Source organism: Montipora capricornis, chromosome 11 (genome assembly GCF_036669925.1).
Source record: "Montipora capricornis isolate CH-2021 chromosome 11, ASM3666992v2, whole genome shotgun sequence".
In the NCBI taxonomy this organism is placed as follows: Eukaryota; Metazoa; Cnidaria; class Anthozoa; order Scleractinia; family Acroporidae; genus Montipora; species Montipora capricornis.
The window spans coordinates 9,895,071-9,912,570 of NC_090893.1; the positions used below are offsets into that span (position 1 = coordinate 9,895,071).

Genomic DNA, 17,500 nt, shown 5'->3' on the forward strand with positions numbered 1-17,500 from the left:
ACCCACACGTCAAGCACAAAGAGCTTATCTGCCCAGCTGTTTACCTAAGTAACCTGGAGTAGGTAAATCAATTCGATCTTTGACGCAACAAATAAATCACTAGAAGAATTCATTTAATAAGGAAATTGTTCAAATTTTAGTAAGTACCTTTGAAGATCATTAACTTACAATCTTGTTATTTCCAGTTGAGTTCTTTGAAAATGCCAGTTTTGAGTGAGGCAGGGGACAGAGGTCAATGAATGAGTCACTAACCCAAAAGAAACGAAAATTCACACCCGTAAGTCAACCAATGAGAAAGAAAACTACTAATAAAACAAATTTCTACTTTCGCGCTAAAATACGTTGCATGTACGTACTTCGAATTCTGATTACCGATCCCGCTGTTTGTGATATTATTTGTTGCTCGGATAAATCGTTGATATTCGTCGAGGATTATCGAGAGGGTATAGCATTACAAAAGCCCTCGATTAACGCGGAGACACGTGATCTATCAAAGTTGAAGAATGTTCCGCCCACATCATGATTTAAAGACTTGGGACGAAGTCGACAAGCGCTATTAATATCGTAGTTCATTCCTTCGAAAAACAAAGCACCCATTGAGAATCCCGGGGAAAAGGTGGAAACAGGTAGGTTTTTAGTAAAAGGTAGTATTATGGTTTATCGCATACTTTTTGTTGAAAGATAATGAAAAAAATTCCAACAAATAATTCTTGGTCCAATTCTTGATCCGATCAAAGGAAGAGAAAGTGGATAAATCCCATCTCCTGGCTCCCCGAGCGCATGTAAAAGAATAGAAAAAACAAATCTAGTTTTAAAGCAGGGCTCTATTTCCACAGGATCTTGATAGTAGCAGGCAAATCAGAACTGTTAAAAAAACGACAAAACTTTTAAGATTTTAAGACATCTTTCGACCGAAATTTCTGTTAGCTTCAATTGATTAATGTACAAAACGTTAGATAAATCTTAAACTATCATTTTAATTCTCACATTGTCACGTGTTATGTACATTCCGTTGTTACTAGCATAATTAGCACTTGTTCCTACTTATAAATTCAAGTTCTAACGCTTTGTACATTAATCAACTGAAGATGACAGAAATTTCTGTCGAAACATGTCTTATAATCTTAAAAGTTTTGTCGTTTTCTTTAAAGGGCTCCATTTGATGAAAAACTTGAACCTTGTATTTCGTGGATAATGGAACCAAAAGGTCGAGACAGCAGAAAGCAAATCGTTATCTTTAAGAAGATTACGACATTTTTTAATTTCCAAGACATGTTTTGATGTTACGAACATCACCTTCAGTTCCAGAATATCGTTTGCACTATATAACAACTAGGCGAAACATTCATAAACATTTACTAAGCTCAGAACGTTGTCGTCAATCTTGCTGTGCGGATTGTTTCGAAATCCTTGATTCCGCCCTTACTAAATTTCAGCTTAAAATTAAGGAGGTTATGCATATAAATCGGGAAAAGCCTAATTTAAACCAACAAGTTCATCATGCACGTCACCTGACACTTACGCTTTAGGCTTTACATTCTTTCAAACACTTTGTAACTCACTCAAATATGTAATTTTTGTCACTTAATCATAATTAATTATGCATGTTTCGCCTAGTTGTTATATAGTCCTAACGGTTTTTCAAATATTACGTAACTGACGATGATGTTCGTAACATCGAAACATGTCTTGGAAAGAAAAAAACTGTCGTAATCTTCTTAAAGATAAAGATTTGCTTTCTGCTGTCTCGAACTTTTGGTTCCATTATCCACGACATAGCAGCCACATATGAAGGACGTTTCAACCTTGTATGTATAGTGATTAAGAAGAGTAAAACCCACAATAGGATACTATAAATAATCACACCAATGTTCACGGATCTCGGAGTTTTGCAGTAAGAGTTTGGCAAACTGTGTTACCTTTCTTTGCCCTCTCTGTTGCTGGAGTTTTTTTAAGAAGCTATACCACTTTTTCGTGATCTGTCAAAGTGCAGAAATGGTCCATCCTTAATTCAACGAATTCATTGGCTTTCAGTAAAGAGGTAACTGGGTTGTGTCAACAATATCGACTCCCTATGTAAAAAGAGTGGAGGCAGCCACGTCCCAATTCAAGGTAACTTAACCCTTAAAACTGCTGGCTTTTAGTCTTCTTGTTTCTTCTTCTGTTATCTATTGTATACTGTGCATCCTGTTTCTCCGTGCTCACTGTTCCTCGGTGCATAAGTTTCCTCTGTGCCTACTGTTCCTCTGTACCCTCTGTGTCCACTGTTCCTCTAAGCCTACTGTTCCTCAGTAAATAACCACTGTTCTTCTAGTACTATTTCTCAGCTCTCTGTTCTTCACTGCTTTCATGTAACTAGATGCTTCTGTGAAGCATACACTGGCTTGCCTGTGGTACGTGCTACAGAAAATCAGAAGGCACTGAATTGTGTGGTATTGAAATGCAGCATTCCAGTCTCTGAAGAATAACAAATAAAAGAGAAGCGAGAAACATTGGCTTCTGGGCTGACATGTTGATAATTTTCAAGTTCCCTCACAACTTCTTTTCACCACAAGTGTGCCCTATGAGCATCCGAAAACTTTGTAATACTAAACTTCACTGAAGTCAAGCCCTGTTTCGCGGGGTTAGTGTTGGGATGGGAGACCAAAACAATAAACCCCTCATAAGAAACAGAAACATCTGACCGAAAATACTATTAACGCTAACAAATGCGAACTCAGCAAGGTACAGATTCTGGTAGCTTGCTTTATGCAAAACAAATATTGATGAAAAAGCAAATAAATATTGATACACAGTTTTCAGAAAGAGCAGAAGGAAGTTTCCCGGACGGTCGATCGAGAATAAAATATTTACGACATGAAAACAACATTAATTTTGAACCTTGAATATAGATCGTTTTCACTGTCACGCAATAAAAAAAATAAATCAAAAACTATCCAGTGCAAAACGCTAAGAAATTGTTATCTTATAGAAGATAAAGAAATAAGACACTTGTCCAAGTTTTAGGCCTCTGCGTTTCCCCAAACTTCAGATATTTGTCGAAATGTTTCGCAGGCCGGAAAATAGTGTAAACATCTGGAACTGACTTTGGCTATCTAGGCGACTGATTATCACTACTGAAAAAACAAGCATTTACATAAGCACTTTTCCTAATGCTCTAACTTCTAAAAGGGCTCAAAATCATGAGATAAGTATATATTTTTCAACAAACTTGATCGTAGCTTTGTGTCACGCACCTACATAATCCGGAAATTCAAAATGCTCTGGTTTCCAAACGAAGCACGCTATTGAGCTGTGAAATTGTCAACAGATATAGATATGCCGCCTCTTATGCCTGATGAGGATAAAAACTTTGGTGGATCTTTAGTTTTAGATTTTGGAAGGTGATGACGTCACGTGAAAACGATCTATAGAATATAAAAAGTTACGATCAGCGACAAACATTTTGGGAGATTTTTGCTACGTTCAAGTAAATTGCAAAATCGAAAGTGACATGGCCGGAATTCAGCGGGCGCCGTGATTAAGTTACCGCGGCATGTTTACTCGCCAAACAGTGAAGCATCTGTGTCAAATGATGGCAAGATACCGGGTTTTTGTAACTTTCTTTTTCTGTCAAGTGTTATAAAGTTTGACAATGAAATGAGCGAAGTCAAAACAAAGATCACAATCGCCCAACTCTTGTTTATGCAAAGTCAAAATTTACTCTCCAAGACGCGTACGACGTTATTTATCACCAGGTAATTCCATCATTTTGGAAATAGCAGCTACTTTATTATTCATCTGCGTCACAAGTTTTCACTGATTTTGGGCCTCATTTTGTTGAAACTCAAGCACGCTTCCAACAGGCCTGTGAACCCTTCCTGCTTACAGAGCAATACTAAAAAACTTCTCCCATATCACATTTGAACCTTAAGCTCGAAAATTCAATACACAACATGATATTATAATTCACAAAGGCAGAAAATACCACAGAATCCTTTTCCAGCGAAAATTTTATTGAAACAAACAACATATTTGCTCTTAGAGGCGAAAACCTCTTCCTATTTCATTGCGTGCGTGAAGACAAGAAACTCAATTGTGTCAAATTACCATGTACTTCAGGTAAATACTGCTCACTTTGATTTCGTCTCGACGGGCGATAGATTGTTGTCGAAGTCCAGTACTCGTCGCTTTTGAGATTCATGCCTAGTTTATCCAACTGACTTTCCATTATTGAGCTCCATAAGGGTATATTTTGTTTAAGGATCCACTAAAACGCCATTCGCGTTGCATGACTTTCGACGCCATTGCAGGCTAAGTTAATGATTCTACTGTGTCCACAAGAGAAATCTACGCAGTTCCACTACCCTCTCGATCCTAAGAAAATACGGGCAGAAGGCTCTATACACAAAGACACTACTTACCAGGGGAGTGACAGGCAAGACTTTTACCGACACGGAAAAAAAAAAAAAAAAAAAAAACTAAAAAAAAAAAAAAAAAGAAAACAAACAAACTAAACGTAGACCACGACTGGGTTTGCCCATAGGCAACCCAGTAATGATTAACGCTTTCACTAGACTTCCCAGTATATGTGTAACGATTAACGATTTCAGAGCCCGGTATATGAGAGACAAGGTGGCACACCTCAAACAGTTCGATGTAACATGAAAAGTAGGTTTAGCTGTTTACTAGATAATTTGTAACAATGTATGTTGCGTCTTTTTCATCTGAACTGGAGGGTGACACACCTCAAACAGTTTGATGTAACGTGGAAAGTAGGTTTAGCCGTTTACTAGATAATTTGTAACAATGCATGTTGCGTTTTTTCACCTGAACTGGCGGGTTTTTATTGTCTTTAATCATGTTAATAGCCGATAAGAGGCCGTCCTGGCCTGTAGTAATGCTTCGAAAAGGTTGCGTTAGAATGCATAAAGCCACCTAAGCCGGAACGGCCAAAATTCAGAGACTTTGCCGAGTGCGCTGCAAAATGTACATGTACATGTATATATTTATGTTAATTCTTATTCCAGTAAAGGACAAATCGACCCTTAAATGACGGCAAACTGTGATATAAAGTTGCCTTAATCTTTCTTTTTTTAAATATGATTGTCTATGAGTCACAAAGAAGTGTTGTTTCTTGTATTGTACATCGTTTAATACTCCTTCACCCAGTAGCGGTTTTGTTCTTACAAAATCCTCCCAACGATTACTTGCAGGTGTAGTGCACTCAACTAAACCCTCAATTCTTTCTGGACAAAGTTGTAGAGTCGCTAGAACCTAGTTTAATGGCCTAGCTCCAATGAGTCTCCTGTAGGGGAGCATTCCAACTAGTAAATGGAAGATCATAGGTTTGACTACTTCGATGGAGCACTCGCGGACTGTTTTTCCGAGTTTGCCTGCGACATTACCGATGAATTCATATTTCTTCCGCCAATGAAGTTACTATGGCGATCACGTGGAACCACTGGCGGGAACGTACGATAGTCGTTTTCTATTAAAAAACTAACATGACAAAGCTTTAAAAAAAAGCAAAATAAATGCTAAGACAAAAGGAGTACTCAAACCTGGATAAAAATTCATTATAGCGAGAAAATTTTGTTCAGTGCACTATAAAATAAATTGTAAGATCTTTTCCAAAGTGGAGTCAAAGGGAAGAAAATTAGATCCCAATAAAAATTTTTGAAAGCTCTCTAAAAAGCTCGTTTAAAAAACGTCACCATAACCTATTAATTCCTAATTGAAGTCGATTTAGATGATGCTATTTTCTTTACAATTCACTGTCGCCTCGATTGCCCAATGCACACAAAAATTCAACATACGTCAGCGCTATTGGCAAACCAGAAACAGAATTAAGACTAAACGCTTCAGCGTCAGTGATTATGATAGTGAGAAGGCCAAAGGAAAGTAAACCGAAGCAACTACATCATCTGTCAGAGAGTAACTTAAAGTGCTACATATTCCCTATGATCATTAGCCCTAGTAATCGAAACGACCCCACAGGAACAGAGTACAAAGAAATTCTGATCAACGTTGCTGGAAGCTTACAAGAAAATTAACTGCATTCTAGGGGAGAAGAGCGGGAAATTTTTCTCACTGTACATTGGCAACATCCTTTGATTTACCATTGTTTTCAACAGTTCTCTTACTACCGTGCTAAACTATAAGCATTTTCCCATTTCAGGTCTTAAGTGTGAAACAATGTTGTACTTGTTTCTTCGAGTAATTTCCGCTGAAATGTCTCTTGCAACATTTCTTGTCGCTAATAGTGGTTTCCTTTTCTTCCACTCTTTCCTCTGGTTTGATCTTTCTTCGTTAGTGTTTTCACATGTCTAGATGATTCTCTTCCAAATTCGATCCGCCATGTAGGGATGGCGCAGTGGTGAGAGCACTCGCCTCCCACCAATGTGGCCCGGGTTCGATTCCTCGACTCGGCGTCATATGTGGGTTGAGTTTGTTGGCTCTCTACTCTGCACCGAGAGGTTTTCTCTGGGTACTCCGGTTTCCCCTCTCCCCAAAAACCAGCATTTGCCTTGATTTGCGTTGATTGTTAATTTCACTTTACAGTGTCCCCAATTAGTGCTCCAGTGCTAAATCCACTAGACACTTAAATAAAGTTCCTTTCCTTTCCTTTCCAAACAACCCTGTAATAATTATTTACGGATTTGACGTCTCGTTCAGCGCCATCAAAAGAGAACGCACAGTTCACTGAGGATCATATTCTCTGGAGTTGTCTGAGTCGTTTCCAATAAAATGACCGCTCCATGACATTGCAACGGATTACAACACCTGCAGTGTCAAAACTTGCGCTTCTCAATGAAAAGTATGTTAGGAATCCTAGTGCGCCGTACTAGCATTCCTTTGAAGTAGCTACAGTTAGGGCTTTTTGCTTCCCATCATGCTGGATTCCAAACTCATGGGTTCCACCGAAATGGATCCCGGATTCCATCGAAACCTGTGGATTCTGGAATCCGTACAAAGGATTCTGGATTCCGAAGCCTCATATTTGCTGGATTCCGGATTCCGGATTCTTTCACAGCGGCGATCGTACGTATTTAAAGTTGACCAGGTCCCAACGCGCTTTTAATAGCTTAAAAATCAAAATCTCTCGCGCTCCCCAGCAACAGAACCACTAGCTTTAACTTCAGGATGTTTCTGGTTGCATAAATGAGGATTAAGGAGAAAACAAAAGTTAAACAAGTGCGATACAAAATGTTTCAGGATCGATTTCCGCCACAGTCTCGAGTGCTCTTCAAAGTTCCCGGCTTCGTGGGAGGAGCGCGGGCTCCTTTCCCGAAACAGCGGCTGACAATTAAGCCTAAACGTAAAGTAGCGGTGTTTCCATGACATGGAGCTATGACATGGTGTATACTTGTTTTGGTATTCCTCCAATTAAGCAAAAAAATAAATTTCATTGTTAAATTCAAATATTTAATTTAATATGTTAAACTGAAAAAACTTATTGTTAAAATGAAAACATTCATAGAGACACGGCGTTAATTGAAAAACCCTGCTGGAGGAAAGCTTCTACAATTAAGAAGTGATGGAATTAAATTCAGTGAAATTTGCGAAAAATTAGAGGTCAGACAAGACTCGAACCACTAGCAACTGGTTGCAAATCCAGCGTTTTAACAAAGGTATAGTGGCCTGATTTCCTGGATTCGTGTAATGTTTCGTTTTAATAAAACTCTCGGTTTTATTTGTAGGTATCTGTTTAAACTCAACATGGCTCGGTTAACAATTTTGTGCTTGGTATGCCTCAGCATTTTGTCTCTTTCAAGCGCGGGTAAGAACTCGTGCAAGAGGCCAAACAATATTCGTAGTATCTTTTGCCTGTTAATATACGAAGACGGCCAAGTACTTTCCTGTAATGGAAACGACTGGAAGTCACTGATGACATCGGTGGGTTCAATGGAAAATCCCGGTTCCTCGTGTAAGGACATCAAAGAAAGGAGTCCAACGGAACCCACAAATGGTGTTTACTGGATCATAACTGGTAAGACTTTATCACATTTGCAGCCATCTTGATTGAGTTGATTAATCTAGTTTTGCTCTCTTTAAGACAGCCATTTTACAAACTTGATTCACTGTTGATTTTAAGAAGAGATTTGAGAAAAGCGGATCCCGAAAAACGGGAAAAAGTTAGCAATCGCGACTTTGAAAGGTTTGTAGGGGTCCGGTCCCATGATTTTGACCACCCTTTGTTAAATAGGGGGAGGGGGGGGGGGAGAGTTTATGTGGAAAGGGTGCTTTGGCTTTTGTGTATTGTCATCCAGTTCACCAGCAACTGGATTTATGTCTCATTTTTAAGTAATGAAGCATGTATTGCTTTCATGAAGTTGTTACTAAGTAAGTTTAAAGGTTTAGAATAGCGTTTAACTTGTCTAGCTGAAAGTCAAAAACAAGAACACTCGGCATTTTGAAAGTTCCTTAAAGTTATTCAAAATGCTCTGCGTTGGAAAATAAACTTCATTTTTTTCATTATTTTAAAACAGGCAGCCAAGGAGCAATACCAGTATACTGTGACATGGAAGCAGGAGGTCAGACTGACAATATATGTGAATATATGTGACAAATAAGTTGGCCTGATTTTTGAGTTTTTTATATTTTTGAAACGGGGACGACACACTAGCGGGAGGTGCGGGAGGTTCTTTCGTCCATTTTCTGCTACATGTAAGACCTTACTCCAACAACAAAACTTACTGCTCATCACCAAACAGCAATGAACAGTGTACATGATGCCGGTAAAATCCGTTCTCAGATTGAATCCGTTAGGTTAGGATTAGTTTTAGTTAATATACAAGGATATCAATTGACTTATTGTAAAAAAGTAAATAATGAAAATAACTGTGTTGAGTTAAGGATGTTCGTCGTTATAGTGTAATGGTGAAGACAGAGCACTATATAGACCGGGGTCCGGTGTTCAAAAGGCGATTAACGCTTATCGCATCATGCAGATTAAAAATTAACTAAGGAGTTTATTTCTCTACTTCAAAAAAAAATTGTTCAGCGCTGATATTCGGTAAACTTTTACGTTAGAAGAAGTAAATATTGAAAAACAAACATAATGAAAACAAACTTTTACTCAAAAGTTGAAAAAATGAAACCAAAGGTTACGCAAATCCTGGGGTTAAGTTAATCGGCTTTGAAACAACCGGGTCCTTGAGGGTCTGAGTTCGCGTACCGGTAAGCGCATGGTGCAGTTCTTTGTTCCCTTACTGTGTTTGTCATGTTGTGAATGGATGGATAAGTCTATGAATATAAAAATAGAGAAGATGATACGAAACATTATGAAGACATGTACCTAAGTCAATTGCTCGAACCATATGTTCCAAGGAGAGATCTTAGATCTGCCGACAAGTTGCTTTTTTGCCAGCCATCATATAGTACCAAATCTTATGGGTCCAGGCTTTTTCGGTTAGCGCTCCTTGTTTGTGGAACAAACTACCTATGGACATCAAGTGTAGTCCTAGTATTGAAATTTTTAAGCGGAAACTCAAGACACATCTTTTTAAATTAGCATATTATTAATTTTTTATGTTCTTTATATTCTTATATTTAGGTGTTAATTAGATATGAATAACAGGTTTTAGACTTTTTGAACGGATGTATGTATAGTAGGTTTTAGATTTTTTTTTAAACAGATGTATGTAAAGCGCATTTGGGCAATTTTGGAGAGTGTGCTATATAAATAATAAAGTATTATTATTATTATCATTATTATTACTATTATTGTTATTACGTTGAGGTGCGTAAGACAAAGCTTGAGGGAAGGTCCTTTTTGGGGGGTTGATAGCTGCTTTAAACTAGGTAGCTATAGAGTGCATATTCAACCTACATTTAAGATGAGGATCAAATTTAACCTACAATACTCGTCACATTTGTTGGAACACCCATACCCGTTTCTCCCCTCCTTCAATGTTGATTTTCACCACTAGTACTATCAGTCGCCCGAAAAATTCTCAGACAATAATGAATTGGGGGAGGGGGGTGTGACACTGTCATGTCCCTGAAAAAAACATGGTAAAAGCAGTCACGCGTGAAATGGCTTCTTCTGACTGGTTAAAATTAGCGGCCCTTTGTTTCTTTCGCGCACAAAGTGTACCTAAAAATAAATCCATTTGTGAGTGTGCTGGGACAAGACTGCAAAGTCATAGATCAACACTCTTTCCTAATTCACTCTTGTAGAAACTAGGAGCCCAGCATACTGACGGGGTTGAAAATTTAACAGAAGCAAACATCCTACTATGTTAATTATTTGTCAGGTTGGACCATGGTTTTTAAGTACGTCAATGATACGAAACAAGATGCGTATGAAGCTTATAACTCCGCTGACACCTACAGTGAGAACCAAATGGAAGCCCTTGATGTTACCAAGGCATACCCTGACATCTACAAGAACAAGATCGTTTTGAAGTGGAGCTCTTTTGATCCCTCTGAGGTGAATCTGTAAAAATAATCAAACATGTAAGCTGTTCAATTTCGCTAAAGCCGAATTGATGATTCAATTATTCGGCGCTTGCAATTCGAGGTCCAAAGAGAGTTATAAAGAAAAAAAACAAGAATTTTCTGTTGATGCGTTCTTATTGAATACAGGGGGACTGGGCTGACAAGCTCAACACAAATTTCTTTTAGAGCATTGAGACATGTAGGAGCTTAGTCCGGCTGACTATGAGTTGAAATCTCAGGTCAAGTGTTGTCTAAAAGACCGATTTTAGCTCAGGTTTAAGTGAAGCTAGGCCTAAGTGATTGTAGGAGCAAAGTGTACTGACAAACTTAAGAATCGCTGCATTTCGATACTTAGAAACCTCTAACGCATCTGATGATCACAACGTTGAACTCTTTGTCGAAAGCCGTCGAGATGCGATGAGATGGTTCGACTAGAAATAAAGGAAAAATAACATTGGTGCGCGAAAAAAAAAACAGTTAAAACATGAACTTACAAACGTTTCTTCGGAACTGCGAGAATAAATGCTTAGCTTGATTGTGCATAGAATTTTCCCTGGAGGGGACCCTTGAAAATCTGAAGTGGAAAACCGAGGCGCGAAAACCCTAAATAAGCTAAAATACCATTGATGTCACCAAAACGAATGACGGGGCACGGAATGCGAAAAAAGCACGTTTGAATCCCTCAGCAAAGTGTGTGACTGCCTTTAAGTCGAAGATATCAAACGTTAACGAATCGCCTTTTTTATATTAACAGGCGAGGGTTGCTCTGTATAAAGGAGGGTCACTTGTCAAGGAACTTATGTTTGACGCCAAAGGAACTGACAAACTCAACTGGTTTGGGAAGAGCAAGCTGACAGGTACTGTGCCATGGAACGACATCGAAAAGGAAAGAACAAATTACTTCTCCATCAAGGGAGATTCTGTACACAATCGCCGATTCTTCATTCACAGGAGTTATGGCGGTTGCCCAAATGATATGGGTTGGATGGTGGTTAGCAAAGGAGTATGTAAATGGGAGAAGGCCTTCGGAGAGTACGTGATACTGTATAGCAACAAGGATACCTACGTACCTTGGCAACAAGAACTGGGTGAGTTAATAGAGAGCAGCAGTTGCAAAGTGAGTGAGCGAGTGATTTTTAAGTCAGTGACACACATTGTTTTTTTTTTTTTTTCATTTAAAAAGTGGTTGGCGCTTCAATCTGTATATACTTTCAAATTCCGGTGGTGATGCTTAATTCGATTTGATCACACCCACATTTATCTCCCTGTAGTGTTTCAGTGTGTAGTCTATCCTTTGTCGTGTCGATAATGAAGCGAATAATGACCATTATTGCCATGAACCTCTTCACAAATTCGCAATTCTGAGAAATAATCCACTTCTGTGCTTTCTCTATCGTTACGCTCACAGTTAACTACTGTTTTCTGATCTTGCAAATGCCAGCTAACTCTTTCTCGAAGTTAATGCAGTGTGCAGCTGGAAAATCTAATACTACTTGTACGCTGCTAGCTTTGTGCCCAGGATATAGACTTTTCACTCCTAATCTTATAATTAAATCTGAATACTTGTCTCTTTTAAATATTGCCTTTGCTGGTATTGTTCCCGGCACGCACACACTTCCGCTTTCATTATGAACCATTCCTTGTTCATTTTGTCCACCACACTCATATCAGGCTTGTCGCCACCATTTCTTGGGCTTTTTTCAAGTGTCATGGAATATCACACAAGACTTTCGCTTTATCATTCTCCAAACATGGAAATGGGTGGCTTTCTACCATAGCTTTCTACCATGGAAATGGGTGGCTTTCTACCAATTTATACTTTTCCAGTATACTATGGTACAGTGGTCACAACATTCCCTGGAACTGTCTGTCGGTCCTATCATCATCATCATCATATGGCATGTTAGCTTTCCGTAAAAGATCGACTTGAAAGAGTTTGATCTACTTTGACCACTAAGCACATCACTATTGATGTTTCATTACTGAAGAACTGTATCTTAAAAAAAGCAAAATAAATTACGTTGCATTGGAGGTGGCGTTGAATGTTTGAAGCTCACAAGCCACAGGTGAGTATGTAAGCGAATGAGCGAATAAAGAAGAATCATTTTGTGCGTATAATTGGTCGCCTTCACACAAATCTTTCTTCTTTGCAGACAACGTCGCAGAGGCAGATGTGATGGCGGTGTTTGTACGTTGAAACGATGATGCATATCGCCTGACTCAGTGCCTACGAAGGTGGATCCTTGATTGGACTGGACCGACTGGACCGGAAAGAAAAAAATTAAAATTTCTCGAGGCTGTAGATTGTAATGGGTTCATGATACGGTAGGGGGTTTTAGCTTGGTTTCATTGTTACAAATTACACCGTGCCTCATAAATTAAAGAGAAATAAAGCATTCAATAATCGATGCAAAATGTCCCGCTTTGAAGCCGAGATGTCCATCTTCAGATGCCTTTACTTTCGTCTGTACTAGAAAACGGTTCCTTGAATTGACCACTTCCACAAACCCATAATGCCGTACGTTTTACGGTAAAATCACATTTGATATCTGCAAACTTGTACTCCATTGACTTATTCGAAGATGACTGCTTCAATTGGCGTCCGAATTTATCGCCATCAATTTAAGCTAGGGACTGGGTCGCACCTCAAAATCTGTTGGCTTCCTGGAAACCTTCTTTAGAAAATCATGAGACCCTGGCAGGCAAACGGCTTCTTGGATTTAGTCAAACCTGTCTGCCCTGCCGTCCAAAAAAAAGTTAAGACGGATATGTGTGTGGATTTTACCGCAGGATAGAGTGCTTGCATGTGCTTAGCTGATCTCTTATCAGTTCTCTGCTCAGCGCAGTCGAAACAAACTCAGACTTTTTTGAGAAAGGGAAATAGTGCGTAAGGAGCGTTGCTCATTTTGACCATCAATTAAAATTTATTAAGATCAAAGCCCTTTTGCACGTTGGGTAGCCCTCCATTGTCGTGATATTAATCTGAGTAAAAGAAAGAATGACCCCTTAACTGCGTACGGGTGGCTCAATTGGTTGAACATCGGGCTGTCACGCGGGAGGCCGTGAGTTCGACTCCGGCTGGACCAACACTCTCAGGGTGTTAAAATAACTGAGAAAGTGCTGCCTTTACATCTGCAAATGGTTAGTTTTTCAAGTATTCCCGGATAAGGACTATAAACCGGAGGTCTCGTCTCATAGTCCTTGTTGGAAATTAAATAGTATGGGACGTTAAAGAACCCATTCACTGTTCGAGAAGAGGAGGCGTCCCCGGTGTTGTGGACTGACCTTATCTGGACGGGGGCATCATCACTTACTAACCCAGCGCGAGAGCCGTACTAGATCAGTCGTGGCAGCGCACCGAGGTCTGAACAAAACCGACTCTTTCTTTGAGCGATCGGACACTTCTCTGCTTGGTAAATTTTCGTGATCTTTGTCTTCCATTGGTAACCTTTTACAGTGAAAACTAAATTCCGCTTTTTAAAAACTTTTTGTGTTTCGACCAACTTGAATTTCCCGGGGGGGGGGGGGGGGAAGAAAAAAAATGGAAATGGACGGTTTCCATGGTAATGGTCTGTACTGTAGAATCCCGACCGACAACCAGCCAATCAGAATGTTCCATTTAACCTGAGAATTGCTTGCCATATAATACGAAGGATTCGAAGATATTCTTCAGGGTGTACGTCAAGGGGTTTTCACGATTGCTATTCGGTTTTGCCTTGATAAAAAAAAGAAGAGAAGATACAAAAAGTATAGAAGAGAAGGATTCTTTTGCGGACGTATTTAAACAAGGACTTAAGAGTAAGACTGATGCCACCCAGACTCCCTCGTCCTGTCTTTCTGTGATTTTGAACCAGGGATCTTGCTCGTGCTTGAAACTTATCTTCCATCTCTTTGCTGCTGTCCGCGCTTCTCGGTTGCTTGAGAAAGAAAAAGAAAATACCGGCAGACCTGGGGAAAAGGACAATTCCTTGATTGGTCTGTAAAAGGGTGAATACAAGTTGACTCGGTGACCAAGTTCTTTTTTTCTTTCAATTGAAAAACAAAAAACGGTTCCTTCTGCATTAATTCTCCAACTATTGTAGGTAAGTACGTGAAGTCGATAAGCCGATATTACTGTTGATGTACTTTTTGCTCCTCTAGAGGGCGACTAGGCCTTCCTTCCTTCCTTCCTTCCTTCCTTCCTTTTCTTTCCTTCGTGCACTTGAACAATGTCGGGTGCATGGATTAGGGCGATAATCCTGAAGAGGAAAAATGGGATAGGTAAATTCCAGTGAATATCGTTCTGATATATATCAAAAATATCTGTATTTTAGTCTTAGGTTTTGTGAAAAATGACGAAAAGGTAACACAATAACAGAGACTCCCAGCAGTGATCAGTATGTAAATTCTCCTCACAGTTTCAATGAAATGTCGATCAAACAGGTATTGCGAATTAAGGTTATTATTGTAACGTCCTATTAGCCAAAGACCATTACTTGTGTAACACCCTAATAAAGAAAGGCACTGCCTTTCAAAATATTGGTAAATATAACGTATATTCCTTCACTGTTTGATCACCTTTTCACTTCTCGTTTGTTAAGAGGTGTGTTAAGAGGTGTGGTACTAAGTCATGAAAATGAACGAGTCCATCTTGGGACTGAAAGAGTTAATTAACGGTCCTGACTAATGAGTGGCTGTGAGGCTGGCAAGCTATCCAATCACGTGGTAATCAGGCGTACTGCAATAGGCTCGTTTTGTATTCTGCGCGAACAAAAGAATAGAGTTGAAGTCCAAAGCGATAGTTTACATTTTCTTTTGCTTTTAAAATAACGGATGTAAGTTATCCCTGTGAACCTCCTCTCTGTTCGTTTGTTCTTACACAATTCGAAACTAGCTTATTCGTGAAGAGATGTCGACGTTGAGTAGGGGATACTCGGAAAAAATCCGAGTGCCTCGCTTGCAGGAGTCGAACCAACGAGTTCGGATGCTCTACTTCTCAATCTCGTTCCCAGAGCCGCAATCCTTTTGGCCAGCGCCAAGGATCGAAGCTCTGGGAACGAGATTTTCTTCTACTGAGCTAGGGGAGACTCGTGGGAGCCAGGTCATGTGACATCAATATTGTCCTGCTGTCACAGCGATACTGCTAGGATCTAAATTGTCGCATAATTGCGATTGTGATGAAAGAAATGTTACATGTTAACATTCAGAGATTTACTTTTCGTTTTAAATTTTGTCGGTGTCCCCATTTTTGTTGCTATGGCGATTTAGGATTGCCTCACTGTGTAAACACACATGTCTGGCCCAATATGCCCACAACTGCTGTACGGTGTGTGGAGGTGTGGTCAAAAATGAGCCGACTGCCTCCTGCATTTACTAAGCTTTGTAAGTTTAATTAATGCAGATGGTTAACTCACGCTTGAGATATAAATATTAGCCAGGGATTGAGGGATTGGCTACTAGTGCTTGAAGCAAAAGTATCGAAAAGAATTGAGAGGTATTAAGTCAGGATTTGAAGTCATCTGAAGTGAACCCATTGGAGCGCGACAACACGGTGTTGATCGGCTCAGGTGTGACAAGGAAAAACATAATTACTTTCTATATAATCAAAACAAAACATATCTTATGGGTCGGATTTAGCATCTACCTCTCTCTTTAACCTTATTTTCTCTTTATAGTGGTCTTTACATGGTAAACATTGCGACATTTTTGTTTTAGTTTGCGAAAGTCGCTTTTTCGAACCTGTGGAATAAATTGCAATATCTTTTTGGCCACCACAGCTCCTTCGAAAGTCACCCTGACAAGGCAGCTTGCATCGATCATTTCCAACCTCCTCATCGTCATTGAAGTAATAACCACAGAAACATTCGGACGCCAATAGTAGACCAGCGAATGGATATCCTTCAATGGCACAGTGTTTAACACACACCTCGGGTATCATTGCAGGATGACCCTCGTATCTGTGTCTGAGCTGTCGAGAAGGATTCGAGTTGTCAAAGCAACCAACGTACAATCCTATTGACGTCTTGATAGGATCTAAACGACAAAGCAGTCACATGATATGGACAAGGCACGAATGAACACTGCATAAAAATTATAGACATTATAGACTAAATAACATAATTATATTAACCGATTTAGAAAAATAATAATAATAATAATAGTTGGCCAAGTAAGCAGTAAAAATGTGTTAGTTGAATGTAATATTTAACAATTTTCCTGCGAAATCGAGCGGAATATCGCGTGATACTTAGCCGACGAGGCCTTAGGCCGAAAAAGCTGGAAAAACTACCATTTTTCTCCGCGACTCACAAAATTACGTATATCGCAGGATAAAAAATACGTTGAGTACGCACGACGAATATTGAGCGCGCGATGACCATATTTAAACATTGTCACAATGTGTTTAATACTAAAGTGTAGTGTAATGTATGATGAACCTTATGTAATGTACTGTATGCAATGTAAGAGTAGTGTAAGACTGTTAAAAAGTGATAAATATGAATAAAATTTATTTAAAAGCAAATAATAATAATAATAATAATAATAATAATGATAACAAGAAGAAGAAGAATTTTGAAATTGAAGTGTAATCCTAAGATAAAGCTGCTGAAAGATCATTCTCGTAAATTATAATAATAGTAATAATAATAATAATAATAATAATTATTATTATTATTATTATTATTATTATTACATCAAGAAAGCAACCCACTCCTCTCTCTTCCCTACCTCTTTTGAAGCATCCCTCGAAAAATATCTTAGTGAATTAATTAAGCAGCTAACCTATACTGAGGTAGAAGGTATGAAAACATTTATGCTGTGTTTCAAAAAACCACAGAAGGAAAACGTTATCAGTTATCACCTGCTAATTCGTCGGAATCATTGGACCCTGAAAATTCCTCATCCCGTGTTTCATCAGCTTGAAATTTGGATGGGATAATATCTAAACAAGGACATGTGAAAAATGCAATATTTCAGTTATTTATTCAAATTTCGATAACACTATGAAAAGTGTTGTTTAATTCATATTTAATAATGATGGAAATTGGAGAGAATAAGCTCTCGCATTCTATAAAATCTTAGAGGGTGGTTCCAT

The 17,500-nt window shown here is 38.9% G+C and overlaps 2 protein-coding genes across 8 annotated transcripts in view; one reads left to right on the forward strand and one right to left on the reverse strand.

The window, feature by feature from the left end:
• LOC138022885 (uncharacterized) overlaps positions 1-17,500 on the reverse strand; it is a 158,542-nt gene that overhangs the window by 122,671 nt on the left and 18,371 nt on the right. For 5 of the 6 annotated variants that reach the window (XM_068869890.1, XM_068869889.1, XM_068869888.1 and 2 more), the window contains 2 exons: positions 17,267-17,347; positions 16,049-16,437 (listed from right to left, as the gene is read on the reverse strand). In XM_068869890.1, the coding sequence (XP_068725991.1) occupies positions 16,049-16,437; positions 17,267-17,347 (470 nt within the window). Of the gene's footprint in view, positions 1-12,971; positions 14,664-16,048; positions 16,438-17,266; positions 17,348-17,500 lie in introns of those variants that run through there. The other variant, XM_068869892.1, reaches the window with a different exon arrangement.
• On the forward strand, positions 526-12,833 carry LOC138022896 (uncharacterized). Of its 2 annotated transcripts, XM_068869909.1 has the most exons (7): positions 577-626; positions 2,035-2,112; positions 7,683-7,972; positions 8,472-8,516; positions 10,242-10,417; positions 11,180-11,513; positions 12,579-12,833. In XM_068869909.1, the coding sequence occupies exons 3-7, from the start codon at positions 7,702-7,704 to the stop codon at positions 12,620-12,622; spliced, it is 870 nt and encodes a 289-aa protein (XP_068726010.1). In that variant the 5' UTR covers positions 577-626; positions 2,035-2,112; positions 7,683-7,701; the 3' UTR covers positions 12,623-12,833. The 2 variants fall into 2 exon arrangements, with proteins under 2 accessions (XP_068726009.1, XP_068726010.1); XM_068869908.1 differs by lacking the exon at positions 2,035-2,112 and having other exon boundaries at positions 526-626.